This window comes from Manis javanica, chromosome 4 (genome assembly GCF_040802235.1).
Source record: "Manis javanica isolate MJ-LG chromosome 4, MJ_LKY, whole genome shotgun sequence".
NCBI classification, from domain to species: domain Eukaryota; kingdom Metazoa; phylum Chordata; class Mammalia; order Pholidota; family Manidae; genus Manis; species Manis javanica.
In genome coordinates, this window is record NC_133159.1 from 37011786 (window position 1) to 37039399 (window position 27614).

The window sequence follows — 27614 nt, forward strand, 5'->3', positions numbered from 1 at the left end:
AGGTGGTAGAGTGGCCTTAGAGGGGCTTCCTGAAAGAGATGGCACTTGGATCAGGCCTGAGGTGAGGTATAAAGGTGCAAAGGACTTCAGGAGATGGTCTTGGGCTGGGCCATGTAATGAACTAAAGATCCTTCCCCAGTAGTGCCTGTAGCAGCTGCCTAGTGGCTGGAGATACACATACCTCTGGGGTTCAAGGTCTAAGGCAACTAGTGGATTCCAATCCAGGAATGAGACAGTTGTGGAAGGGAGGGCACTGGAGACTTGAGGGAGGGACAAGAGAGCAGAATTCCAGGTCTGAGACTTGGAGATGTCCTTGTGTTGCCCTGGAGATGAATCCTCTGGAGACACCTCCTTCCTGCTATTGATACTTCCCTTCTTAAAAGAAGGCCAGAGGCCTGGGAGGTTGACCATGGGCCACCTGCTCACTGCTGCAAAGCCCTGTCAAGATCCAGACATCCCTGCCCACCTGAGACTGGGATGCAGAGGCCCCAAATAGGGTGTCCCCCATGCCACCAACGTCCCTTTGTCCTGGTCCTGGACAGACCTTTCTCTGCACAGGTAAAGATACCTTTTCAATAACCACCATCCCGGAGCAGAGCCCAGTGGTCATAACCACCTCTGGCCCTTTGGTGGTGCCCAAATCTAACACGTCTACTTCCATTATCTCTGGATGGTCAGGGGCCTCTCAAGCTGTCCTGGGGGAGGCTCTTATCCCCCTTCAGTATTAAGGAAAGGAAACTGCCAAGATGCTTATCAGTGGGGAGCTTGAGCTGAGGCCTTCTGACCCTGGCCTCCTTTGACCAAGGCTCCATATTGACTCTCTCTAAGGATTTGTCAGTGGGAAATAGAGTTGAGATCTTCTGAACCTGAGGAAAGGGGAAGGCTACACGTGGGAGGGGAGGATGGAAGCTGGAGACCAGCAGACACCAAAGATGAATTCCACTTAATCCTTCCATCTCTCCAAACACACTCTGCAGCCTCCTATGATCCTAAACAGAGCTGGAGCTGCTGTTGGTGGAGCCACCCTCCATACGGCCTCTGAGATGTGTTTCTTTGTTTAACTCTGTGCATGTGTGTTTGGAATATAGCAGGTGCTGTGTGCAGATATGTGTGGGTAGAGTGTGAAGTGTGTGAGAGGCACACACAGGAGTGTCTTGTGTATGTGCCATGGGTTGTGCGTGTGTGTGCATTTGAGTGGGAACTCAGCTGGCCCCATTGCCTGGAGCCATCAGGGTCACTTCTTGGCCATGCTTCTTACTTCCTGTGTAAACCTGTGGTTAAGGTATATGTCCATGGCTGGTCACCCAGAATTCCAAATTCCCATTGTCCTGTGCCCTCTGAGCCCTTCTGCACCACCTGATGCCTGGAAAACTTCCTGTCCAGTGCTTTCCCAGCTTATTCTCCTGCCCCAACCCCCTAGTCAAGCACTGAGTGTCCACCCTGCTCAGAGCAGGACTGAACTGATCCAGTGACCCATGAGGCCAGGGGACTGGAAGGGAGGCCTTGGCTGCAGGCAATGGCTGTGGGAACAGCCCTTTCAGGGAGACAGAATGTGGCATCACACCGTGGGCAGAGGGCTGCAGGAAAGTCTGTCTATGGTATCCAGAGACCTGGGCTAAGAATGGCAGGGGGTGGGTTGAAAGGAAGACCTGTGTTGAGAATCAGCAAGAGAAACAGAAGCTGGGTTGAGAAAGGCTTGTGGAGGAGTGTGAAGGGGTCTGGTGTGGGCTCAGGGGCCCAGGGCCAGGAGGACCAGCCTCCATGCAGTCGCCAGGTGTGGCAGGGCTGAAGGACCCCCTCCTCCCTCAAGGCGGCAGACCAGGGATGCAGGGGACTGCCATGAGGCTGTCCTGAGGGGAGGTGCCACTGGATGTTTACTGCTTGGGGTCTGACATCCACTACCACCAGCCAACCCATTTGTCAACCTGGGTTGCTCCCTGATCCTCCTACACAGTGGCCCACTCCATGTCTGAGGTGCTGGGACATGTCCAGCCCTGCAGGGGCCCTGGCACTCTTCTCTTCCATCCATCTCCTTGCAGGGGAAGACACACATCCCATTTGACATTATGAAATTTATTCCAGGGATGGGGAGAGAAGGAGACGATATGTGGATGACAAACATGTAGGCAGGTAACACACAGGAGAGCTCCAGGGACACCGACCAGTGGTAATCACATAGGGACTTAGCCAGCTGAATAATTAATGGCTCCCCAGGGAGGCTGCATCCTAATCAATGGAGCCCGAAAAGATATTTTATCTGAATGGGCCCCTGTAATCACAGAGGTCCTTATGAAAGAAAAGGTGCTATGAAGACAGTAGCAGAGAACCATGTGAAGATGGTGCTGGACTGGAATATCCAGAAGAATGAATGAAGCTCTAAATGCTAGAAAAGGCAAAACGAGGGACTCTTTCTTAGAGCCTGGGAAGTACTATGACCCCATTTGCCAAGATGTTGACCTTGGTTGTGGTCCAGCAAAAATCCATATCAGACTTTTGACTTTAGAACTGTAAAGAATACATTTGTGTTGTTGTAAGTCACTAAGGCTGTGGTAAATTGTTATAACAGTGTCTGGGAAAAAGATGGTGGTGTAGGAAGGCAAGGCAAAAACCTCCTCCTGAAATCACATAGAACATGAAAATACAGCAAATACTGCTAGGCCTGAAGAAGATCTGAAGACTTCTGGGGAAGAAGGGAAGCCCTATAGAAAAGGGTAATGTGGCAAAGCCATGATCTGCTGGGACCCAAGCCCTCCCCCAACCCCAAATGACAGGTGGGAGGAAGAAGAACAGAGCTAGGAGGGAGTAGAAGCCCAGGACAGCTGAACACCTGCCCCTGAACACCTGCTCCAGGAACATGAGCCCACATTGCACAGTGCCCTGGTGATTCGTGGGGAGGAACACTTGAGGAGGCTGAGGCCCCAGCTGTCTGTGGAGAATAGGCACAATCTACAGGTCCCCCTGAGAAGGAAAGCAGAGTGGGCAGTTTGAAAGACTTCCCAGCAGTGAGGGGCACCAGAGGGGCAAGGACTGCACAGTGCTCTCTGTTTAGGAGAAAGTTTAGGTGGACAATACCTCCCGAGCCCACCCTCAGCCAAACAGGTTGGGAACCCTCAGGAATTTTAGATGCTCCATCTCCCTTGTGGGCAACACAGCCTGGAGGCTCCTTAGTGGTGGCGTGTATCCTGCCAGCCAGCAGTGATATCAAACTTTGCTCCCAGGTAGGCAGGGAGGTCAGCCCTATTTTAGGCCAGCCAGGGAGCTGTTCGCAGGAGCCAGCCAGAGGAATTCTTTCCTCACGCCCTGTTCACCAGTGACCCCCACCACTGCAGCAGGCTATATGGAGGGTGGCTCCACCAACAGCAGCTCTAGCTCTGCAACAGGATGCACTTCCCTGCACATGCGTGCAGCCCAGCCCTAGCAGCTCTTTCCTCCTGGGAGGTGCTGGTCCTATTCGCCAGTAGCCCCCACTATTGCAGCAAGCTGGACAGAGGGCAGCTCTGCCAGTGGCAGCTCCAGCAGTGCAGCACGGATGTGCTTCCCTGTGCACATGCGTGCACAAGGCCCAGCCCCAGGAACTCGTTCCTGCAGCAGGGGCCAATGCAGCTCGCCTCTGGCCCTGCCATTGCAGCAGGTTGGAAAGAGGGTAGCTCTGCCCACAGCAGCTCCAGAGAGTATTCTCCTCTCTCCCATGATCAGCTGATGGCCCATACAGCCCAGCTAAAATCAGATTACTATCAGCAAGGCAGAAAGGTGCCACACCCACTGCATGTCAGTAGCTAGGGCTCCCGCCCAGGAAATTGAGCTTCTGGGCACTAGATGGCACCTGTTACACAAATCCATTACCTCATAAGTGAAATTGAAATCAACAGTCTTCTTGATAAAGATTTCAAAATAAAAGTTATAAACATGATCACAAATTTACAGAAAAGTATTCACCATCTCAGGAAAGACTTCAACAAGAAGAGATAGAAATTCTGAAAAAAGCCACTCAGAGCTGAAGAATACAGTATCTGAAATGAAACATACAATGGAGGATTTAAAAGTAGATTACATGATATAGAGGAGACAATAAATGAACTAGAAATTAGAGAACAGAAAACAAAGAAGCTGAGGAGCAGAGAGAGAAAAGGATCTCTAAGAATGAAAGAATAACAAGAAAGCTGTGCAACCAATCCAAATGGAACAATATTCACATTATAGGGCACCAGAAGAAGAGAGAGAGACAAAGGAATAGAAAGTCTCTTTGAGGAAATAATTGTTGAAAACTTCCCCAGTCGGGGAAGGAAATAGACACTCAGGTCATGGAAGCACAAAGATTACCCAACAAAAGGAATCCTAGAAAGACAACAAGACAATAATTAAAATGGCAAATGCCAACAAGGAGGGAGTACTGAAAGCAGCCAGAGAGAGAAAAGATCATTTATAAAGGAAACACCATTAGGCTATCAGCAGACTTCTCAGCAGAAATCTTATAGGCCAGAAGGGAGTGGCATGATATATTTAATGTAATGAAACAGAAGGGAGAAGGATTAAAGATGGTGGTGTGAGAGATAAGACAGTGGCTTCCTCCTAAACCACATATAATATGAAAATATAATTAATATAACTAATCCTGAGAGAGCAACAGGAACAAGGACTGCACCAGACTACATACACCTGGAGAAAAGAGCAGACCTCACAGAACAGGGTAACATACCAAAGCCATGGCCTGGTGGGATCCAAGCCCTTCCCCCACCCCAGCTCACTGGCTGGAGGAAGAGAAACGGAGTAGGGAGGGAGTGGAGGCCTGGGACTGCTGAATACCTAACTCTGGATATCTGCTCTGGGAGCACAAACCTACATTTCATGGTACTTGCATGATACTCTTGTGATTAGAGGTTTGGAAAGCTAAGACAGGAAGAATTCCTGGAGAGACTAAGATTCCAGCCACTTGTGGAAAGCAGGGATCCATATCCAGCTGCTCTTGGACAAAAGAAAGGCAGGCAGTCTGAGAGGCTTCCTAACAAGGGAGTCCTTAGCAAGAGGGCTGCTAAAGGGGCAAGGATTGCATGGAGCTTACTGCTCAGGAGAAAGGACAGGTAGATAAAATTGTCTGGGTGCACTCTGCCCAGCAGTTTGGGAGCTTTCACAGTCTTCAGGTGCTCCAGCTCCCCAGCTGGCTACACAGCTCCAAGGATGCCCTCCATGATACACGGCCTACTGTGCCTTTCTCCCAGCCAGCTCCACCTGGCTTGCAAACCAGCAAACCCTACCCTGGTGTTAGGCCAGCCAGAGGGAAGATCTGTCTACAGCAACTACAAACACAAAGCATAGAGGCTTATACCTGTGTGCTTGCACCACTGGTTCAGGCAGTGGAGACAGGCATAGCAGCTGGGAAGCAGGAAACAGCTCTTTCCTCCCCCCAGGCACCAATACCGCTACCCTACAACCCCTGACATTGCTTCAGGGGCTGAGCAGCTCCAGAGTAGAGCTTCTGGGCACTAGAAGGTGCCATAGACAAACATGAAAAGCCAAAGGAGCCTGGTTCAGAGTAAAATTATTAATACAGCTCCTGAGAAAGATTTGAATGATATTGACCTCATGAATCTTCCTGAAAGGGAGTTCAAAATAAAAATCATTAACATGCTCATGGAGGTAAGGAAAGATATTCAAGAACTCGGGAATGAATTCCAGTCAGAGATCCAATCATTGAAGAGCACAGTGGAGGGTATTAAAAGCAGATTGGATACGGTGGAGGAGACAATAAATGAAATAGAAACTAGAGAAGAGGAATACAAAGAAGCTGAGGCACAGAGAGAAAAAAGGATCTCTAAAAATGAAAGAATATTGAGAGAACTGTGTGACCAATCCAAGCGGAACAATATTCTCATTATAGGGATAACAGAAGAAGAAGAGAGAGAAAAAGGGATAGAAAGTGTCTTTGAGGAGGTAGTTGCTGAAAGCTTCCCCAATCTGGGGAAGGAGATAGTCTCTCAGGCCATGGAGATCCACAGATCCCCCTACACAAGGGACCCAAGGAAGACAACAGCAAGACACATAGTAATTAAAATGGGAAAGATCAAGGATAAGGACAGACTGTTAAAAGCAGCCAGAGGCAGAAATAAGATCACATGTAAGGAAAGCCCATCAGACTAACAAAAGACTTCTCAGCAGAAACCTTACAGGCCAGAAGGGAGTGGCATGATGTATTTAATGCCATGAAGCAGAAGGGCCTGGAACCAAGATTACTTTATCCGGCGAGATTATCATTTAAATTTGAAGGAGGGATTAAACAATTTCCAGATAAGCAAAAGCTGAGAGAGTTTACCTCACACAAACCATCTCTGCAGTCTATTTTGGAGGGACTGCTATAGATGGAAGTGTTCCTAGGGTTGGATAGCTGTCACCAGAGGTAGTAAAATCATGGTAGGGAGGGTGGAGCAGCTGATTGGGAGGCAAATGCAAAATTAAATTGACTATCCCCAAAGCCAGTCAAGGGATAGAGAAAAAGTATAGAATCTGATACCTAATATATAAAGAATGAAGGACAAAGAAAAAGGAGGAGAAATAGAAAAGAACCTTTAGATTGTGTTTGTAACAGCATACTAAGTGAGTTAAGTTAGACTCTTAGATAATAAGGAAAGTAACCTGGAACCTTTGGTAACCACGAATCTAAAGCCTGAAATGGCAATTAGTACATACCTATAGATGATCACCCTAAATGTAAATGGACTGAATGCACCAATCAAAAGACATAGAGTCACTGAATGGATAAAAAAACAAGACCCATCTGTATGCTACTTACAAGAGACTCACCTCAAACCCAAAGACATGCACAGACTAAAAGTCAAGGGATGGAAAAAGATATTTCATGCAGACAATAGGGAGAAAAAAGCAGGAGTTGCAGTACTAGTATCAGACAAAATAGACTTTAAAACAAAGAAAGTAACAAGACATAAAGAAAGACATTACATAATTATAAAAGGCTCAGTCCAACAAGAGGATATAACTATTATAAATATATATGCACCCGACACAGGAGCACCAGCATATGTGAAACAAATACTAACAGAACTAAAGGAGGAAATAGACTGCAATACATTCATTTTAGGAGACTTCAACACACCATTCACTCCAAAGGAAAGATCCACCAGACAGAAAATAAGTAAGGACACAGAGGCACTGAACAACACACTAGAACAGATGGACCTAATAGACATCTATAGAACTCTACACCCAAAAGCAACAGGATACACATTCTTCTCAAGTGCACATGGAACATTCTCCAGAATAGACCACATAATAGGCCACAAAAAGAGCCTTGGTAAATTCAAAAAGATTGAAATCCTACCAACCAACTTTTCAGACCACAAAGGTATAAAACTAGAAATAAACTGTACCAAGAAAGCAAAAAGGCTCACAAACATATGGAGGCTTAACAACATGCTTCTAAATAGTCAATGGATCAATGACCAAATTAAAACGGAGATCCAGCAATATATGGGAATAAATGATAACAACACAAAGCCCCAACTTCTGTAGGACACAGCAAAAGCAGTCTTAAGAGGAAAGTATAAGGCAATCCAGGCATATTTAAAGAAGGAAGAACAAACCCAAATGAATAGTCTAACGTCACAGTTATTGAAATTGGAAAAATAAGAACAAATGAGGCCTGAAGTCAGCAGAAGGAGGGACATAATAAAGATCAGAGAAGAAATAAACAAAGTTGAGAAGAATAAAACAATAGAAAAAATCAATGAAACCGAGCTGGTTCCTTGAGAAAATAAACAAAATAGATAAGCCTCTAGCCAGACATATTAAGAGAAAAAAAGAATCAACACACATCAACAGAATCAGAAATGAGAAAGGAAACATCACGGTGGACCCAACAGAAATACAAAGAATTATTAGAGACTACTATGAAAACATATATGCTAAGAAGCTGGAAAACCTAGAAGAAATGGACAACTTCCTAGAAAAATACAACCTTCCAAGACTGACCAAGGAAGAAACACAAAATCTAAACAAACCAATTACCAGCAAAGAAATTGAAGCGGTAATAAAAAAACTACCCAAGAAAAAAACCCCTGGGCCAGATGGATTTACCTCAGAATTTTATCAGACATACAGAGAAGATATAATACCCATTGTCCTTAAAGTTTTCCAAAAAATAGAAGAGGCGGGAATACTCCCAAACTCATTCTATGAAGCCAACATCACCCTAATACCAAAACCAGGCAAAGACCCCACCAAAAAAAAAAAATTACAGACCAATATCCCTGATGAATGTAGATGCAAAAATACTCAATAAAATATTAGCAAACAGAATTCAAAAATATATCAAAAGGATCATACACCACAACCAAGTGGGATTCATCCCAGGGATGCAAGGATGGTACAACATTCGAAAATCCATCAACATCATCCACCACATCAACAAAAAGAAAGACAAAAATCACATGATCATCTCCATAGATGCTGAAAAAGCATTTGACAAAATTCAAGATCCATTCATGATAAAAACTCTCAGCAAAATGGGTATACAGGGCAAGTGCCTCAACATAATAAAGGCCACATATGATAAACCCACAGCCAACATTATACTGAACACCGAGAAGCTGAAAGCTTTTCATCTGAGATCAGAAACTAGAAAGGGATGCCCACTCTCCCCACTATTATTTAACATAGTACTGGAGGTCCTAGCCATGGCAATCAGACAAAACAAAGAAATACAAGGAATCCAGATTGGTAAAGAAGAAGTCAAACTGTCACTATTTGCAGATAACATGATAGTGTACATAAAAAACCCTAAAGACTCCACTCCCAAACTACTAGAACTGATATTGGAATACAGCAAAGTTGAAGGATACAAAATTAACACACAGTAGTCTGTGGCTTTCCTATACACTAACAATGAGCCAATAGAAAGAGAAATCAGGAAAACAACTCCATTCACAATTGCATCAAAAAGAATAAAATACCTAGGAATAAACCTAACCAAAGAAGTGAAAGAACTATACCCTGAAAACTACAAGTCACTCTTAAGAGAAATTAAAGGGGACACTAACAAATGGAAACTCATCCCATGCTCTTGGCTAGGAAGAATTAATATCGTCAAAATGGCCATCCTGCCCAAAGCAATATACAGATTTGATGCAATCCCTATCAAATTACCAGCAACATTCTTCAACGAACTGGAACAAATAGTTCAAAAATTTATATGAAACACCAAAGATCCCGAATAGCCAAAGCAATCTTGAGAAAGAAGAATAAAGTGGCAGGGATCTCACTCCCCAACTTCAAGCTCTACTACAAAGCCATAGTAATCAAGACAGTTTGGTACTGGCACAAGAACAGAGCCACAGACCAGTGGAACAGATTAAAGACTCCAGACATTAACCCAAACACATATGGTCAATTAATATTTGATAAAGGAGCCATGGACATACAATGGCAAAACAACAGTCTCTTCAACAGATGGTGCTGGCAAAACTGGACAGCTACATGTAGGAGAATGAAACTGGACCATTGTCTAACCCCACACACAAAAGTAAATTCAAAATGGATCAAAGACCTGAATGTAAGTCATGAAACCATAAAACTCTTAGAAAAAAACATGGCAAAAATCTCTTGGATGTGAACATTAGCGACTTCTTCATGAAAATATCTTCCCAAGCAAGGAAAACAAAAGCAAAAATGACCACGTGGGACTATATCAAGCTGAAAACCTTCTGTACAGCAAAGGATACCATCAATAGAACAAAAAGATACCCTACAGTATGGGAGAATATTTTCATAAATGACAGATCTGATAAAGGCTTGACATCCAAAATATATAAAGAGTTCACACACCTCAACAAACAAAAAGCAAATAATCCAATTAAAAAATGGGCAGAGCTGCTGAACAGACAGTTCTCCAAAGAAGAAATTCAGATGGCCAACAGACACATGAAAAGATGCTCCACATCGCTAGTCATCAGAGAAATGCAAATTAAAACCACAATGAGATATCACCTCACACCAGTAAGGATGGCCACCATCCAAAAGACAAACAACAACAAATGTTGGTGAGGTTGCAGAGAAAGGGGAACCCTCCTACATTGCTGATGGGAATGTAAATTAGTTCAACCATTGTGGAAAGCCATATGGAGGTTCCTCAAAATGCTCAAAATAGACTTACCACTTGACCTGGGAATTCCACTTCTAGAAATTTACCCTAAGGATGCAGCACTCCAGTTTGAAAAAGACAGATGCACCCCTATGTTTATCGCAGCACTATTTACAATAGTCAAGAAATTGGAGCAACCTAAGTGTCCATCAGTAGATGAATGGATAAAGAAGTGGTACATATACACAATGGAATATTATTCAGCCATAAGAAGAAAACAAATCCTACCATTTGCAACACCATGGATGGAGCTAGAGGGTATTATGCTCAGTGAAATAAGCCAAGTGGAGAAAAACAAATACCAAATTATTTCACTCATCTGTGGAGTATATGAACAAAAGAAAAACTGAAGGAACAAAACAGCAGCAGAATCACAGAACCCAAGAATGGGCTAACAGTTACCAAAGGGAAAGAGACTGGGGAGAATGGGAGGGTAGGGAAGGATAAGGGTGGGGAAGAAGAAAGGGGGTATTATGATTAGAATGTATCATGTGGGGTGTGGGGGAAAGGGGAGGGCTTTGCAACACAGAGAAGACAAGTAGTGATTCTACAACATCTTACTATGCTGATGGACAGTGACTGTAATAGGGTTTGTTGGGGGGAACTTGGGGTAGGGGAGAGCCTAGTAAACATAAATAAAAAAAATAAAAAATAAATCCTCAACAAAATATTAGCAACTAAATTAAAAAATGCATCAAAAAGATCATCCATCATGACAACATAGGGTTTATTCCAGGGACACAGGATGGTACAGTATTTGAAAATCAATCAATATCATATACCACATGAACAAAAAGGACAAAAATCACATAAATGCTGAAAAAGCATTAGACAAAATTCAACATCCATTCATGATAAAAACTCTCAATAAAATGGGTATAGAGGGTAAGTACCTCAACATAATAAAGGCCATATATGACAAAACCATAGCCAACATCACACTTAGCAGCAAAAAGCTGAAAGCTTTTTCTCTAAGACTGGAAACAAGACAAGGACACCCACTCTCACCACTTTTATTCAATATAGTACTGGAGGTCCTAGCCACAGCAATCAGACAACACAAAGAAATAAAGCATCCAAATTGGGAAGTAAGAAGTTAGACTGTCACTGTTTGCAGATGACATGATGTTGTTTGTACATAGAAAACCCCAAAGACTCTACCAAAAATCTATTAGAATAACTGAATTCAGCTAAGTCACAGGATACAAAATTAATACACAGAAATCTGTTGCATTCCTATATATTAACAACAAACTAGCAGAAAGAGAAATGAGGAAAACAACTCCATTTACTATTGCATCAAAAAGAATACATTACCTAGGAATTAACCTATGCTCTGAAAACTACACGGTGAAAGACCTATACTCTGAAACTACAAGACACTCATGAGAGAAATTAAAGAAGACATCAATAAATGGAAATACCTCCCACACTCATGGATAAGAAGAATTAATATTGTCAAAAGGGCCATCCTCCCTAAAGCAATCTACAGATTCAATGTAATCCCTCTCAAAATACCAACAGCATTCTTCAATGAAATAGAACAAATAGTACTAAAATTCATATGGAACCACAAAAGACCTCGAATAGCCAGAGCAATCCTAAGAAAGAAGAACAAAGCTGGGGAACTGCACTCCGTTACTTCAAGTTCTACTACAAAGCCACAGTAATCAAGACAATTTGGTACTGGCACAAGAACAGACCCATAGATCAATGGAACAGAATAGAGAGCCCACATATATGGTCAATTAATATATGAAAAAGGAGCCCTGAATATACAATGGGGAAAAGACAGCCTCTTCAATAACTGGTGCTGGGAAATCCGGATAGCTACATGTAAGAGAATGAAACAGGATTATTGTCTAACTCCATACACAAAAGTATACTTGAAATGAATCAAAGACCTGAATGTAAGCCATGAAACCATAAAACTCACAGAAGAAAACATAGGTAAAATCTCTTGAATATAAACATGGGCAACTTTTTCCTGAACGTATCTCCTCAGGCAAGGGGAACAAAAAAATGAACAAGTGGGACTACATCAAACTAAAAAGCTTCTGTACAGCAAAGGGCACCATCAGCAGAACAAAAGGCATCCTGTAGTATGGGAGAATATATTCATAAATGATTTATCTGATAAGGGGATAACATCCAAAATATATAAAGAACTCACACAGCTCAACACCTGAAAAATGAATAACCTGATTAAAAAATGGGCAGAGGATATGAACAGAGCCTTCTCCAAAGAAGAAATATGAATGGCCAGCAGGCACATGAGAAGATGCTCCACACTGCTAATCATCAGAGAAAAGCAAATGTAAACCACAATGAGATATTACCTAAAACCAGTTAGGATGGCCAATGTCCAAAAGACTGCAGTAAAATAAATGCTGGCAAGGATGTGGAGAAAGGGATACCCTCCTACACTGTTGGTGGGAATGTAAATTGGATCAATTATTGTGGAAAGCAATGCGGAGGTTCCTCAAAAAACTAAAAATAGAAATACCATTTGACCCAGTAATTACACTCCTAGGAATTTACCTGAAGAAAACAAGATCCCTGAGTCAAAAATACATATGCACCCCTATGTTTACTGCTGCACTGTTTACAGTAGCCAAGATATGGAAGCAACTTAAGTGTCCATCATTAGATGAATGGATAAAGAAGATGTGGTAATATATGCACAATGGAATATTACTCAGCCATAAAAAGAAAAGACATGCTCCCATTTGCAACAACATGGATAGATCTAGAGGGTATTATGCTCAGTGAAATAAGCCAGGTGGAGAAAGACAAGTACCAAATGACTTCACTCTTTTGTGGAGTATAATAACAAAGCAAAAGTGAAGGAACAAAATAGCAACAGACTCACAGACTCTGAGAAGGGACAAGCAGTTACCAAAGGGAAGGGGTTGGGGAGGGACAAGGCGATTAAGGGGCACTATAATTCGCAATCACAATATAGGTAGGTCACAGGCAAGGCAGTAAAGCATGGAGAAGACAAGTAATGACCCTATAGCATCTTACTATGCTGACAGACAGTGACTGCAATGGGGGCAGTGGTGAGGACTTGATAATATGGGTGAATGCTGAAACCACATTGTTGTTTATGTGAAACAATGATAAGAAATCAATGATAGTTTAATAAAAATTATTATAATAACAAAAATAAACTAAATCAGGGATGGACAAGCAGGCAGAAAGGAAAAAGGGTCACAGCAGAGAGGCTGGAAGAAAGGCAAGTGATGAGGAGGTAGGAAGACAGTCAGACATGGAGGTGAGTAGGAGACAGGAAGATAAACAGGGAGCCCATACAAATATGAGAGAGAAAGTCACACAGTCTGATGGATGAGAGGCAAGAGATCAGGTAGTTTGGCAGGTGGACAGACAGAAAAGCAGGAAGTGAGCAAACAGGCAGGGGAAATGAGACAGTGGCAGGTAGACGGGATGGCAGGCTGGAGGCTGCAGAGCCTGTCCTTGTCCCAACAAGGGTTAGAGGAGCTTCCTGAGATGCAGGTGGATCCCATTTCTGGATCTCAACACAATTCTTGGTCTGGGATCAGGGACCCTGGAGGGATCCGGTGCCAGCTCAAAGCGGAGCAGGGTCAGGGCCACAGCCACCTTCATCTCATTCATGGCAAACTGCTTTCCGATACAGTTCCTGGGCCAGAGAGGAAAAGGGAATGAGAAGGGGCCTCCACCCCCCTGCCAAGAACAGGGCATTCAGGGCTTTCCCGCAGGTGGCCCAGCCCCAATCCTCTTTCTTACAGCTCATACACACCTGTGCCTTGGTTCTCCCCTTCCCCTGACCTTTACAAAGGCTACCTCACTTTCAGGACGAGCCCCTAACTCCCACTTCTGCTCTCAGCAGCATGAAATTCTGTTCGGGGAGGGTCAGCACTCTGCACCACAGTCAAGTCAGCTGAGCCCCTAAATCACTAGTTTGTTCATCCCCTGCACACGAATATTCCAGTCGCACAATGTGGAGGCCAAGTCAGGGTCCAGTAGGGGGCGGGGGATGCTCACTCTCAGGCTCCCACCATCTATAGGGACACAGAGGGACCCCGATCCTGAGGGAGAGGAGAGGATGGAGGTGTCAGGGAAGTCAGAATGGCAACAAGGCAGCTTCCTGGAGGCCGACAGCTTGGTGACTCCAGACCTTTTGCAGCAGGCTCCTGCCTCCCCGTTGTCTCCTCAGTCAACCAGCTTCTGCAGCCTTCCAGTTCTACTCCAGAAATGTCCCTCCTGCCATCCCTCAGTCTCCTCCCCCGGGCTTTCCGTCGCCTGCCTCCCCTCCCTGTACTGAAGCAGCCCAGCTCTGACGCTCCTTGGCTCCAGCCCAGGCAGGCAGCTCAGATGGCTTGGCTGACACCAAAGCCCTCCGTGGGCTGTTGCCTCACTCACCTCTTACCTGTCCAGTTCCACTTGCTAGCTGAATCCCTGTTGCTGAGATCTCCCACAATGCCCACCTCCACATCTGCCTGCCACATGCTCAAGGCCAAGTCCGGTGACGGCCCATCCTCATCTCAGGCGGCTCTACCTCCTCCTCCCAGACCCCCAAGTCACCACAGTGTGTTACTCAGGGGCACATCTCCGTCCCGGGCCCAGACAGTGCCTGGAGCATGGAACAGTCAACGGTCTGCTCAGTGAGTGAGTGACCGAGTCGTGGGAGGAAGAGTGAATGGTGTCTGTCTGGAGCAGAGGTATTTGTTTCTTCACGGTGAATTCTTGGAGGCGGGGACAGAATGTTTCATGTGTGGGTTCCCATCCCACCCAGAACCTGGCACGCAGAGACAGCTAAATAAATGGTTTGTGATCGAATGAACTGAACTGATTTGAAAAAGAACAGGAATGTAAAAAACTGCAAGTAAATATGAGTGTGATCTGGGAATTGATCTGCTCTGTGCTCTCCTGCAGCCTAGGGGCCCCCACGTGACTCGCAGGCAGTGTCTAAGAGGAAGGACTCAGCCCTGGGAGAAACCAAGTCTGGAGCCAATTTCTAGAACAATTTGCTGACAGCCAATTTTGTGAAAGTTGATTCCATCCCCACCCCCCCAAAAAATTCCATATTTTTGGATTCAGAAAACACTTGTGCCTAGTAATTACAAAGTTTGCAAATTACTCCACAGGATATTTCAGCAGCCTTGGAGGACTGCCTCAGCGGTTCTGCAGTGCCCTTGACCAGCTCAACAGGTATTTCAAGTGAGCTTTGTATGTTACACACCAGGGACCCTTGCCAGGTGTGGTATATGGAGCAGAGGATTTTCTCTCAGAGCAGTTGACTTTCCTCGTTTTTGTAGTTTCTGCTGGCTTGGATATAATATATCCCAGATCATATAAAAAGTTTAGATAACTGAAAATTGGCAAGTGTGTATGACCACTACCATAGAGACAAAAATTCTTTCTGTTAGATGTAAATGCAGTGGTGACACACATTGGTATAAAATTATCTTTAAAGGACTACAGGAACCTTTCCCGAATATGATTTAAACAGTTGAGGCATGCAAGATATCTGAAAATGGAAACAGATGCAAAATAGTCAGTGATGCACTGAGATGGCAGAATGGCAGGATTAGGTAGCAAAGGCTGGATTGAGTATGTGTAAGAAAGAAATGCACCTTTAAATTCTGATATTTGAAATGCAGAGCACTTGAAATGTAGCATGCATGAGGAATTCTAATTCTGAAAAGTCATGTTCTTAAAGTAAAGGAAAATGCCAGAATACACTGAACGTTGGAACAACAATCATTAACATTGAGTTGTGGCTAGTTATTGAATAAGAGCAATGGGTCAAAGTCTCCAAGGCATGTCTTGACATGTAACCTTCCTGTACACACAAACACATGCCCCCTTCCCAACACACCACCATACAAGGGCATAACTGCACAAACCACAAGTGAATGAAGGAGGTCACACACTTTAGGTTTGTACCAGTGACACTCCCCACCCCACCAAGTTCAGGATACCTCACCTTGATCCTCCTGAGAAGGGCAGGAAAGCATGGCTGTGTCGCACAGAACCCGGAGCAAACCGGAAAGGGTCAAATACCTGCCGAGAGACCACCAGGGCCAGGACAGCCACATGTCGAGGCCCTCCTTGCCACCCACCAGGGGACAGGACTGGTACGGGTGAGAGTGGGAGGAGGCTGTGGTCTAGAGGATCATCCCTCCTCTCCTCCCAGGGCCATCATACCTCTGGGTTCGGCCACACCTTTGGGTTACGGTGAAGGGCATAAAAGGACAGGAAGACTGTAATTCCTGCGGAGCAGGGAGGACAAAAGAGAAGACTGATCACAGCCGAGATATGGGGGGGGGGGGACCAGGCCCCCAGCAGCAGAGAGCATGAGCATTCACTAAAGGCTTGGGAGCCACTGTGACAGCCACTTTCCATCGCTCTGGTGGAATGATCCTGTTGTAAAGGTGGGTTGTACATGGCAAAGCCCATGTGCCCAGATTAGGTGACAATGACCCTGGCTTGAGAAGCAAGAAAGAGTCGCAGGCTCTTTTTTTGAAGCAATCGAAGTGACAGCTCACATTTATCAAGTGACATCCACCAGCCCTTGGGTAACATGTTTAACTCATTCCATCTTCACATCCGCCCATCAGGGAAGACTTCTATCCCCATTGGACAGATGAGGCATCTTAGCCTCAGAGAAGCTCCTGCCCTGCCTATGCTCACACAGCTAGGATGTGGCAGGGAAGAATTCAGAGGTGAGCCGAGGGATGGCCTCCAACCATGGAAGGGGGCTCAGATGTGCCCATCTGCTCTTCTCTGCCATCAGACTGAGGGCTCCTAAAATGCTGGACCATTTGACCCTGATTTCCCTTATTTGTCATAAGGAAGCAATCACATCTCCCATTGCCCAGTCACATCTCAGGGAATGAGAATTAGAGCTAATTCCATAGCCAACATTCAGAGAGTCTAGCATTTGTTTGTTGAGCTTTAGAAGGGGTCATATTCTGAGCCAAACATTTCATGCACCTCATCCTCACTACAAAGTAAGTATTGCTCTCTTGATGGGGAAATAAGACCCCAAGAGGTTCAGAATGCTCTAGGACACATGAATTTCTGATGACCCTGTGTTCTCCAAGTGCCTATGTTAGTTGCGTGGTGAAGTTCACACCTCTGGGTAAGGAGCGTCCATCAGGGAAGGTGATGGGCTTGCTGAGCTCCCTCCTAACGCCTGGTACAGGTGGATAGAGCCGCAGAGCCTCCTTGATGCACATGGTGGTGTAGGGCACCTGGTCCAGGTGGTCCCTGAAAGGAAGGCCATCCTGAGGGTGGGCAGGGCCTGGGAAGACCAGGATCTCATCTAGCTGAGAAGGCAGAGCTCTCCCATCACTAGGACACTGACCATGTGATGGAGGTGCCATCCCCCAGGAGGCCCTGGATCTCCTCCCGACACCTCTGCTGATGCTCGGGGTGCATGGCCAGAGCATAGAGGATCCAAGAGATGCCACTGGCTGTGGTGTCGTGGCCCTCAAACATGAATGTGTCCACCTCAGCTCTGAGGTCCTCATCAGACAAGCAGCTCCCATTCTCCATCTGGGGAAGGCACAGCCAAGAGCCTGGTTTGCCGCTTCCTCTGCATCCTGGGCAAAGCTTCAGGCATCTCCTACCCACACTCACTCTGGCAAAGAGGAGGATGTCCAGGAAATCCAAGTGGCTCTTCCTCCTGATCTTCTCCAGCTCTGCCTCCTTCTGCAGCTGAGCCTTCCTCAGCTTGATTACCTGGTCTGCCCCAGAGAGGTGGTTCCCAGGTGGAGCTGTGAGTTCTGGGTGCCCAGACACAGCAACCCGCAAGAGTGCCACCGGCCCATTGTGCCCCCATGTGGGTGCCAGGTGGATCAGGATGATTGTGGCCCCGGGTGTGCTCGCCAGGGGTCGGAGCCTAGCACCACCTGCTTGCAGGGATAGCTCCTCTCATTCATCAGCCCACACAGCCTGTGCTTGAATGCTGCTAGGAGGGGTCTCCTCCAGCCATCACCCTTGTGGTGACACATATAAGCCCCTGCACCACACCTGGCACCCTAACATCTCAGTTCTTGAACACTACACCTGGCGAGGATGGGTCCTAGTCCTGATAGGGAAGCATGGGGCCGGGTTCTGCCTGATCAGGGCCAGTCTGTTTGGGATGTGTCTAATGAAGAGGGGACAGCCCGGGAGAAGGAATCAAACCTGTGTGTTGATGGGCGATCTGGCAGGCCCAGTGGCTCCAGCGGCCTTCAGGGGTCAGCCAGTAGATGATGTCATTCTGGTAAAAAGCATTTCTCACCCGGGAAAAGAACAGATTGCTCAGGTCCTCAATGGCCTGGATGTAGGACTGGGAGTCCCTGAAGGTAGAGGATGCAGAAGACCAGAGTGGATGGAGGCCCGTGACTGGAGGGAGGAGAAGGGCTGTGCTGGAGGTGTCCCCATCCACTGGAGACAGGCAGCACTTTGGCACTCGTCAGTTGTGCCGGACCCTGAGTCCTCTACAAGGGGCATGGGCAGCCAGGCTCTCCCTGTGCCTGGGGTCAGGGCTCTGTGGCTGAATGGAGGTTTGGTCTGGGCTAGATATGAGTGTGCTGAGGGCTCTGGGAAGAATGTTGCCTTTATGATGTTCAACATACAAGCTGCACAAGCTGCCTGTCAGGCAAGTGCACAGAGGAGGCAGGAACAAGGGCCCTGCAAGGGAAGGGTCATCTCTGACCTGTCAGTCTGGAGGCTGCCCTGGTGGCTGAAGGCGCACTTCATGATGGTCTCCAGGGTCATCAAGGAGATGGGCCTACAGATCTCCAGATGTGGGTTCCGGCTGATGAGATCCTCCCATTTGTCCTGTGGTGGGAGCGGGGGGCACCGATCATACTCTACACCCTCCGAAGGCCTGTGCTGACAGGACTAGTTTCTCTCTCTCTCTCTGTCTCTAAATTTTCAGATGAGATTCTTCTGTGTCCTGAGAGCTGAACAGGACCTGAGGACAGGTGATGTTCAGCGTTAAGGAGCAAATGTTTCATGGCAAGTGAAAGTCTAATGGACCTATATGGGCTCCTAAGGAAGAGACATTGGGGAATCAATTCCTTTGTTCATCAAATGTTAGCTGAGCACAGTGGTGAGATATCATAAGACCACCTCCTGATGGGAGGTGATGTTATGGCAGGACCTGGCTCTGAGTGTGTCATAAGGGACATCCAGTTCCCTCCATGGAATAGCTGAAATCCATGCAGAAGTCCTGATCCCAGGCCAGAGCCGAGCTGAATGACATCCGGGATGTCCAGTGCCTCTGAAGCTGCCACTGCCCACATGAGCCAGGGTCAGTTTGTCCTATGTGCAGGGGATTGACCCTTGCTCTCGTGTTGGGTGTAGAACACGTGGTGGTGGAGGAGAGCCAACCCTGTACCCACATGGCCCTCCTTTCTCTTGGAGATGAGCAAATTGTGCATCCAAGTGGGTGCCTGGATCCTCTCCTGTCCCTCTGCATTTAGGATGCCCTTATAGTCTCATAGTAAAGTCTGAGTGTGTTATTCTGGGGACCTGTGTGATGGATGCCTGAGGCACAGAAGTATCTGAGAGTGGACTTTGTGAGCTGTGCTGTGAGTGTGTGTGGGTGCAAGAGGGACAGACTTACCAGCATCACGTGGACAGAGCTGGCCATGAGTCCCACATAGGGCTTCAGGACGTCATAGTGGAAGGCTGGTGTCAGCATCCGTCGGTGCTGGAACCACGTCTGCCCATTCAACAGGAGCAAACCGTACCCTGGGCCACAGATGTATGTGTTTGTATGTAGATGGGGACAAGGGACCCGAGGGAGGACTGGAGACAACTTGGGAGGAGCCAAGGGTGGAAGTAGAAGGCACATCCTGGACAAAGCTGGGAAAGGCCAGTACATTTCAGGAATGTGATTTCCTCCAAATGACTGGTGCATTGAATGTGATTATGACAGTTGTGGGATAATGGTTGCAATATATGAAGATGCAGGTCACAGAAGGACTCAAACAGAAGTCATGCTGAGAATTGGTAGGACTGTGAAGTGATGTGGAAGAAGCAGTTTCAGGGGGTCTCTTCAGAGGTGAGAGTGGTGACACAAGGCCAGTCACATGTTGTTCTTCTGAGCCAAAAAGGTAACTTGGTAAAACTACCTGTCTGGTGGAATGCTGTCCTAGTTAAAAGTACTTACCAATCCAGGGAGCCAGGAATCTGTAGGAATCATGAGCTTTGGGATCTGAAAGGTAGGGAAGGGCATTACTGGAAACCGTAGGGGCCAAACAAGGCAGGCAGCCCCACAGAGGCCGCTGTGGTCCTGCCCCTGCTCTGCCATCCCTTCCTGACGATGGTCACCTGGCAGTTTGTCTCAAGCCACTTCCCACTTGCTCCCACCCCTGACTCTCTCTGCCCTGATCATTCCTGAGGGCTCAGGAAGGCAAGTTAAAGACAGAACCTTTATGATTTTTTCCTAGTTTCTGGTGGCTTTTCATGTCATAGCACAGAACGGGCAACAATTACATGTTCCAAACCCAAGTGAGTTTCGAAAAAGGAAATTTCCCTTCAGATTGGCATTAATTTACCTCACAAATCATCTGAATGTGGTAAGAAAGAAAGAAAAGCGAGGAAAGGAAATACAGCCCCATGCAGCTATGTAAGCATTTAGCTTAAATAACTACTATCAGGCTTTGACAGTTGTGGCTGGGAGGATGGTTGGTAGAGGTCAGGTATGAGCAGCTGAACTGCCAGTATGTTCTGGAATCTCACAGACCAAGGGTCATGTACCAAGAGGGAGGGCTGCTCCAGGTGGGAAGGTGGGTTTTGCTCTCACCTGATCTCCCCAGGATCGCCTTCATATAGTCAGGGTCATAGACCACGAGGCTAGCCATGCTCCCCCATAGCCAGCGAGGACTGGCACACGGGTATTTCTCTATCCTGTTCTGAAGCACTTGTAGCTCCTGGTCATTTTGGAACTGTAACCAAGGGAAAGACAAATTAATAAAACCTTTCTCTTTAGTTCAAAAACCATTTTCTTTAGGGTCTCTTAGAGTGGTGGTGGATGGTAGGAAGGGTGGGGAAAGGGAGGGATCGCCACAGGAAGATCAGCAGTGATTAGGAGCTTGGGGAGGTTTCTGGTCAGATTAGCTCAGCTCTAATAAGACTCGCCTTTCGCCAAGACTTGGTCAAAGGCGCAATTCAGGCTTCTGGTAGGCATCTCTGGGCCCTCACTCAGAGTTGCTGTTAAGACCTTACTCATAATAGGTTGTTAATAAATGTTCAGTATGGATTCCACATTGTACAGTACTTTTTCCCACCTTAGGTTAGAGGTATTGGTTGTATTTTTTTCTCTCAACCTAACACATTAATCTTAGCCCCTTGTATCTCACACTGTGACTATTTGGTGACAGGAGTACTACAAGTGTAATCAAATGAAAGGTCTTTAGTTGGGTCCTTTTCCAATAGGACAGGTGTCTTTAAAGAAGTGGGGATATTTGGACACAGAAACAGTCACTGTAGAGAGAATTATGTGAAAAGATATTTGGAGATTTAGTGCCAAGGAGAGGGCCCCAGAACAAATGCTTCCCCCACAGTCAGCAGAAGGAACCAGTCCTGCCCACACCCTGATTCTGGACCTGTTGTCTCCAGGATTGTGAGACACTGAATGGAGAGAAAATTTCTGTCGTTTGGGCCACCAGTTTAAAGTATGTTGTTAAGACCACCGTGACAAGCTAGTACAATTACATAATGCTGAAGGCATGCCTGAATCCGGAAGGGGTTGTCCTGCTTTACTCTGTGTTAGTGAAGGAAGAGGAAACCCAGGGTTAAGGTCAAGCCCAGGTGAGCTGCACGTAAAGCGAAGCCTGCTGACCCAAGGTGTCCTCCTCTGGGGCTCCCTGGGAGTCTCTATTGTCACATTTCAGCTTGGTGTTCCAGCTGCTGGGCCCTGGCTGGCAAACATTCCTTTACTACCTGTGCTTGGTGTTCTTAGAGCCAGCAGAGAGCATGGTTCAAAGGAATTATGCCTTATTTTGAAAAGAATGCGTAAGTGCATGAAGGAATGGATGAGCACATGGAGGGGGGTGAATTAAAATTCTTGTTGCAGGTGACAGATATAATCTTGAGTTAATAACATAAGAAGAGACAAGGAAAAAAGAAGGCTGGGGCCCAGGGAGGGGTGTCTCATGGGGCCAAGGGAAGGGTGGATGTGCAGAACCAGGGACTGGGGAGATGCCAGGATTGAGTCTCTCATTCTTTCTTTCTCTGTATACATGGATCCATTCTCTCAACAAGTGTTTACTGAGGCTCTACCATGTACCAGACATTTTTCTATTGACAGAAGCAGGCAATACAACCATGAACAAACCAACTTCACCACCCGAATGAAGCTGGGTCCACATGGCGGAAAAGGGCAATTCTACCCTGCTTGGGTTGAAACCTTCCCATTCTACCACAAGTCATGTCTGAGAGGCACTGTTAAATTCTGTTCCAAGAATATGATTGTTATATTATGGCCAAGCTTTCCCCGTACTACAATCAATTGTAGCATGGGTTGAATAGGGCTCCCACCCTTTGTGGGGGAAGAGACCTCAGAGCAGGTGAGCTAAGCAGACATCCCAACATGTTTCCACTACCGCGAATGGGCAAACATGAGTGAGTAGGTGAGTAGATGGATTCAGTCTTTCACTTCCTTGATGATTCTGTATTGAGTACATGCTTTGGACTGATTGTCCCCCTAGGACTAGAGACTCGGCAGTGAACAGTGACAGTCCCTGCTATCACAGAGCCTATATTCTGGTGGAGAGCTGGTGGGACAGGCAGTCCTGCCCTGTACTGAGGTGTGTCCTGCTGAAAATACTTAAGGAGGCTGGTCTGTGCTCCCAGGCCATGTTCATCATTGGGGCTGCCCTTCTCCATTGATGTAGTGCAGAGGCTGACCAGTGGAACCTCTTCTCACCCAGATGTGTTACCAGATCTTTGAGGACCCTCTCATGCTGACACAGTAGGGCCTGGGGCATCCTGTTGCAGCACAATGGCATGCCTCCTTTCAGATTTCTCAGTGCCCAAGCCAGTCAGCTTCCCCCAAATCCCACTCCTGGGCACTGTTGGGAGGTCCCTTCAAGGACCCAAGGAGACAAATTGCGTCCTCCTCTCTGGGCCATTCTGGTGCCCACTGCTCTTTTTACCCTCCAGTCAAACCCGCTGGAGCTGCTGTCTGTCCCGGAACAGGTCTGGCCAGAGACCACAGAGACTCTTGTAGAGGAGATGGAGCCTGTGGTGTCAGTGGTGGTAACCCTGTAGGCAAATACCCTGTGCTCATGGTCTCAGGTTGCAGGCACCCAGAGCAAGCAGGGCTCCATGAGGTGTGCTCACCTGGCTACTCCTTGTACTGCAGCCTCACAGACATCTCCCCAAAGGGAGACCCAAGCTGAGCAGGTGGATGGGTAGTAATGGGGCCGAACTGACAATCGTCAGGTGTGGTAGGCCAGGCTGAGATAGGAGGGAGAACATGCGGAAAGAGGGGATGACTAGAATCTGAAATTGTGTTTCTGTGTCCATAGACCCTTTGGACTCCACCTATTGGATTCAGTGAGATGTTAACCCACACTACAATTTTCCTCATAGGAATGAAGATTATTTGAAAATGATAAAATTAAACGGAATGTAACTGTGGCCCTTGGCCTGTGCCATGCAACATTTTAATTGGAACAACCCACTCAAGGCTGTGATTGTCATTGTCATCCCCCAATACAGACAAAGAAGCCAAGGCCTAGAGCAGATATCTAACGTATGTGGCAGAGCTTGGATGTGAATCCAGGTAGCTTGGCAACGGAGCCCATCTGCTTGACACCCCACCTTGTCTCTTGTCATCTGACCTGAAAGATGAGCTTCAACCTAATGGCATGTGGTGTTCTAACGCTTAGGCCATAACAGAAGTATTGAGTCAATGGAAATCTCAGACAGTATTCTAACAGCAAGAAAAATGGGGCTGAAATATCTGTTGGCCGGCAGAAGTTGAGAGATGATTCACCACCATGAGTAAAACTAGTTATGTAAATAGAATGTGTCTACTTAGTAGGTCTCTATGTCATCTAATGGCCATCAGTGTAATGGAAAGTCTCTGGAGGAAATTTCAGTTGTTCCTCAGGTCAAGTAAGAGCTTAGAAATGTGGCAACTGCATGAAACAAAAGGGTACAATTTCTCCAAAAGAGCAAACAATGTGGAGGTCATCAGTACAGCAATTTGCATGAACACATTGGACTTTGGCTGTCTCTCTGTGGCTGATCACAACAGTTCCTCTCTTTGGCTCCACAGTGCAGATAATCACTTGACCTCCTTCTCTGAGAAAAGAGGCCTCAGCTTACTGCCACACCCTGGTTTGTAAGGCTTGTTCAGTCCACACACTACCAATGAGCTCTTCTCCATGCGGCCCCCTCACCTACTCTGTGCCCGGTAGGCACTGTCTCCTGCCAAGGCTGCAAGCTGCTCCTTCCTCTGTCACTGCACACACCTCAGGAAAGCATCCCTCTTTGCCAGGCCCTGTGCTGAGTACTGGGGTACAGCAAAGGGGACAATGTTCTCAATTCTAAGGAGCTCGGAGTCCCAGAGTTTGGGGAATGGGAGCTGGGAGGTACACAGGTCCTGATGAATGGTGTCAGTACTCCTTCCCTGGGGCTGGCCTGGAAACCCTCTTGCTCATGTATGCCAGACACTTGTCAGGGTTTTAGCACTGAAATCACCAGTCTGGAAAATCCAATAGAGTCAGGAAACCAAGAGGGTAGGTCTTCTGCAAATGACACTGTGCCCCAGCTGTCCTCCCCCAGCAGGTGAGCATCTTTTCATGTGAACTGACACCTTTCTAGATTCCCATATAAAGGTCCTACAGATGGTGATGGGATCCATCCACAGACTGACATCTGGCTTGCCAGGCTGGCTCAGACCCAGGCAGAGAGGATGGGATCGAGAGACCGAGCAGGGAAGCATGTAGAAGCTTGTTTGGTGAGAAGAGCTGTGGCTGCTCAGCCTGCAGGGGTGAGACCCAGGAAGGTAGAGCCGTTGCCTCAGAGTGCAGGGCTGCCAGGACAGTCTGTAGATCCAGTACAGGAAGCAGGGTCTACAGACCTGAGAGGACCAACCCAGGCTTTCTGGGAGGTAGAAACCTCCCAACTAGGATGAGGAGCCAAGACCTGGGACATAAGCTGGGTTTCCCCTGGGGCCATGTGCTCCTCACACAGCCAGGCTTTGTACAGTGGGCTTGCTGACCATGACCATGATCTGAGAACCCCAGCCTTTCCCTCCCTCTATGCCCCCAACCCTCTCCCACCTACCTCCCATCTGTGCCCGAACAGCCAATGGGATGGAGGGCACGGGAAGTGCTGGAGGGCTTTCAGCAGCCTCTGCCTGTGCAGGTAAAGCTGCGCTGCCTTGAGCAGCAGCAGCAGTACAAGGACCAGCAGGCAGGCCACCTGCAGGAGCCCAGGGATCCTGCCCAGGGGCCTGGTGAGGCTCAGCAAGGAGAAGCTCATGGTGTCACGGCTTCTGGATCGCTGAGTGTGCCAAACTGTGGCTGACCTCCTGTGATCACTCTCGTCCAGGCAGGGGAGGATTGACCCGCCCACCTGAGGCAGGGTAAAAGGTGAGGGCCGTTCTAGACCTGGGCCACCAGACCTGATCAGCTCTGGGGGATCTACCTTGGGAAACAGTGGGAGAAAGCTTCTCAGCTGAAGTGGCAATGGCCGTGCACACTCCCACCTACCTTCTGCACATCCCTCACCAATCAGGGAAAGACCACCTACTACGCATTCCCCAGCGTGCTAGGTGCCAGGGCACAGCTGCAGGCAGAGCAGACCTGAAGCCTCCCTCCATGAAATTCAGTCCAGTTTACCAAATGGTCACTAGATGTGCATGGTTTTATTATGCTCATTTTGGAGGTGAAAACCATTACAGAGAGATAAAGCAATGTGAGTCAAATAGCTGCTGAGAGTCCCAGTTGGGACTGGAATCCTATGTCTGTTGGACTCCAAATTCCCTGCCTCAGTGTCTCAGAGATGTTCCCCAGGGCTTGTCACAGGCCACCATTTCTAGTGATCTGGGTGACTGCCTGTGGTTGGAGTCCTGGCCTTGGAATCACAAGGTGCAGCCCCAGGTCCGGCTCACTACATATGAAGCCAGCAACTAATACTCTCTGAGCTTCAGTTTCTCTTTTTGCAGGGTGGGGTTCATAACGTCTTTTCTAAGTACCTCCTAGGAATGCTCATTTATTCATTCATTCAGAAAATATTTCTTGATCTCATAGTCTAAGTGGTAAAGGCAAAGAACTAACTTAGTACAGTAAAATTTTATAAGACCTGTCCCAGAGGATTAGTTGGCTGTGTCCACCCATGTAGGAGAAAATAAACGAAGAGAATGGGGTTCTAAGCATGCATAGTATTCATCAGGTGGACAGTGCTAGATGGAAGTGTGGGCACTGAGAAAGTCACGGAGATCATGTATAAAAGAGCAAGGAATGGGGATAAGTTCACCCATCACACTCACTTTTTTCAAGATTCTATCCCCCAGTGTCAAAGCCAATGCCCAAAAGATATTCCATGAAGAACTATTCTAAGGCAGCCATCCGGGAAGCCCAGGTTGTATTACCTGTTTCCCTAACCTATCCAAACTTCTACCCCCGTCCTCCTCCTCCTTGGCCCTACATCATGACAGGTGAACATCATATAACCAATAAGGTTAAAGTTTATTTTTCTTCCCCTAAATCCTGGGCTCATGTCCAGAACCAAGGGCATGTAAACACTCAGTACGTTCCTCCCAACCATTCTCCTTGTTCTCTGGACACTTTCCATCCTGCTATGGTCCCAGCCTCAGGGACCCTTGGACCCTGACTCGTCTCTTACTTGGCTGAGCTCAGCTTTTCACCCACAGCACAAGGGCAGTAGCAGAGAGAGCTTGGGAGTCAGAGAGCCTGAGTTTGCATGACCCAGGTATGACCACGATGAGGTGCAGAATCAAGGACTATAATTGTTATGAGTATTTCTTCCTTATCATGTCATGAATATGATCATGGTGCCAGCATGTGTTTGTGTATCAGATTTTTCTCTTATTTCTCTTATCCCTTTCACATCCAACATAGCAAGTATTATTAGTAATAGTTAACTTATTTCACAGCATTTAAGTCACAGGACATCAGAGAGAAGAGTGAACATCATGCACTGTCTTTGTTTCTTCACGGTGAATTCTTGGAGGTGGGGACAGAATGTTTCATGTGTGGGTTCCCATCCCACCCAGAACCTGGCACGCAGAGACAGCTAAATAAATGGTTTGTGATTGAATGAACTGAACTGATTTGAAAAAGAACAGGAATGCAAAAAAATGAAAGGAAATATGAGTGTGACCTGGGAATTGAGCTGCCCTGTGCTCTCCTGCCGCCTAGGGGCAGCCACGTGACTCACAGACAGTGTCTAAGAGGAAGGACTCGGCCCTGGGAGAAACCAAGTCTGGAGCCAATTTCTA

General features: G+C 46.9%; 1 protein-coding gene across 2 annotated transcripts; it reads right to left on the reverse strand.

The window, feature by feature from the left end:
- Positions 1-13505: 13505 nt before the first annotated feature.
- LOC108404957 (cytochrome P450 4A6-like) lies at positions 13506-26748 on the reverse strand. 2 transcript variants are annotated; one of them, XM_017672815.3, is made up of 12 exons: positions 26643-26748; positions 20940-21081; positions 20304-20348; positions 19755-19882; positions 18840-18964; positions 18326-18480; positions 17777-17883; positions 17502-17692; positions 17271-17404; positions 16340-16404; positions 16119-16195; positions 13506-13808 (listed from the first exon to the last, which is right to left on the reverse strand). In XM_017672815.3, the coding sequence occupies exons 2-12, from the start codon at positions 20995-20997 to the stop codon at positions 13640-13642; spliced, it is 1254 nt and encodes a 417-aa protein (XP_017528304.3). In that variant the 5' UTR covers positions 20998-21081; positions 26643-26748; the 3' UTR covers positions 13506-13639. The 2 variants fall into 2 exon arrangements, with proteins under 2 accessions (XP_017528304.3, XP_017528302.3); XM_017672813.3 differs by lacking the exon at positions 26643-26748 and adding an exon at positions 25436-25686.
- Between the last annotated feature and the right edge of the window lie 866 nt (positions 26749-27614).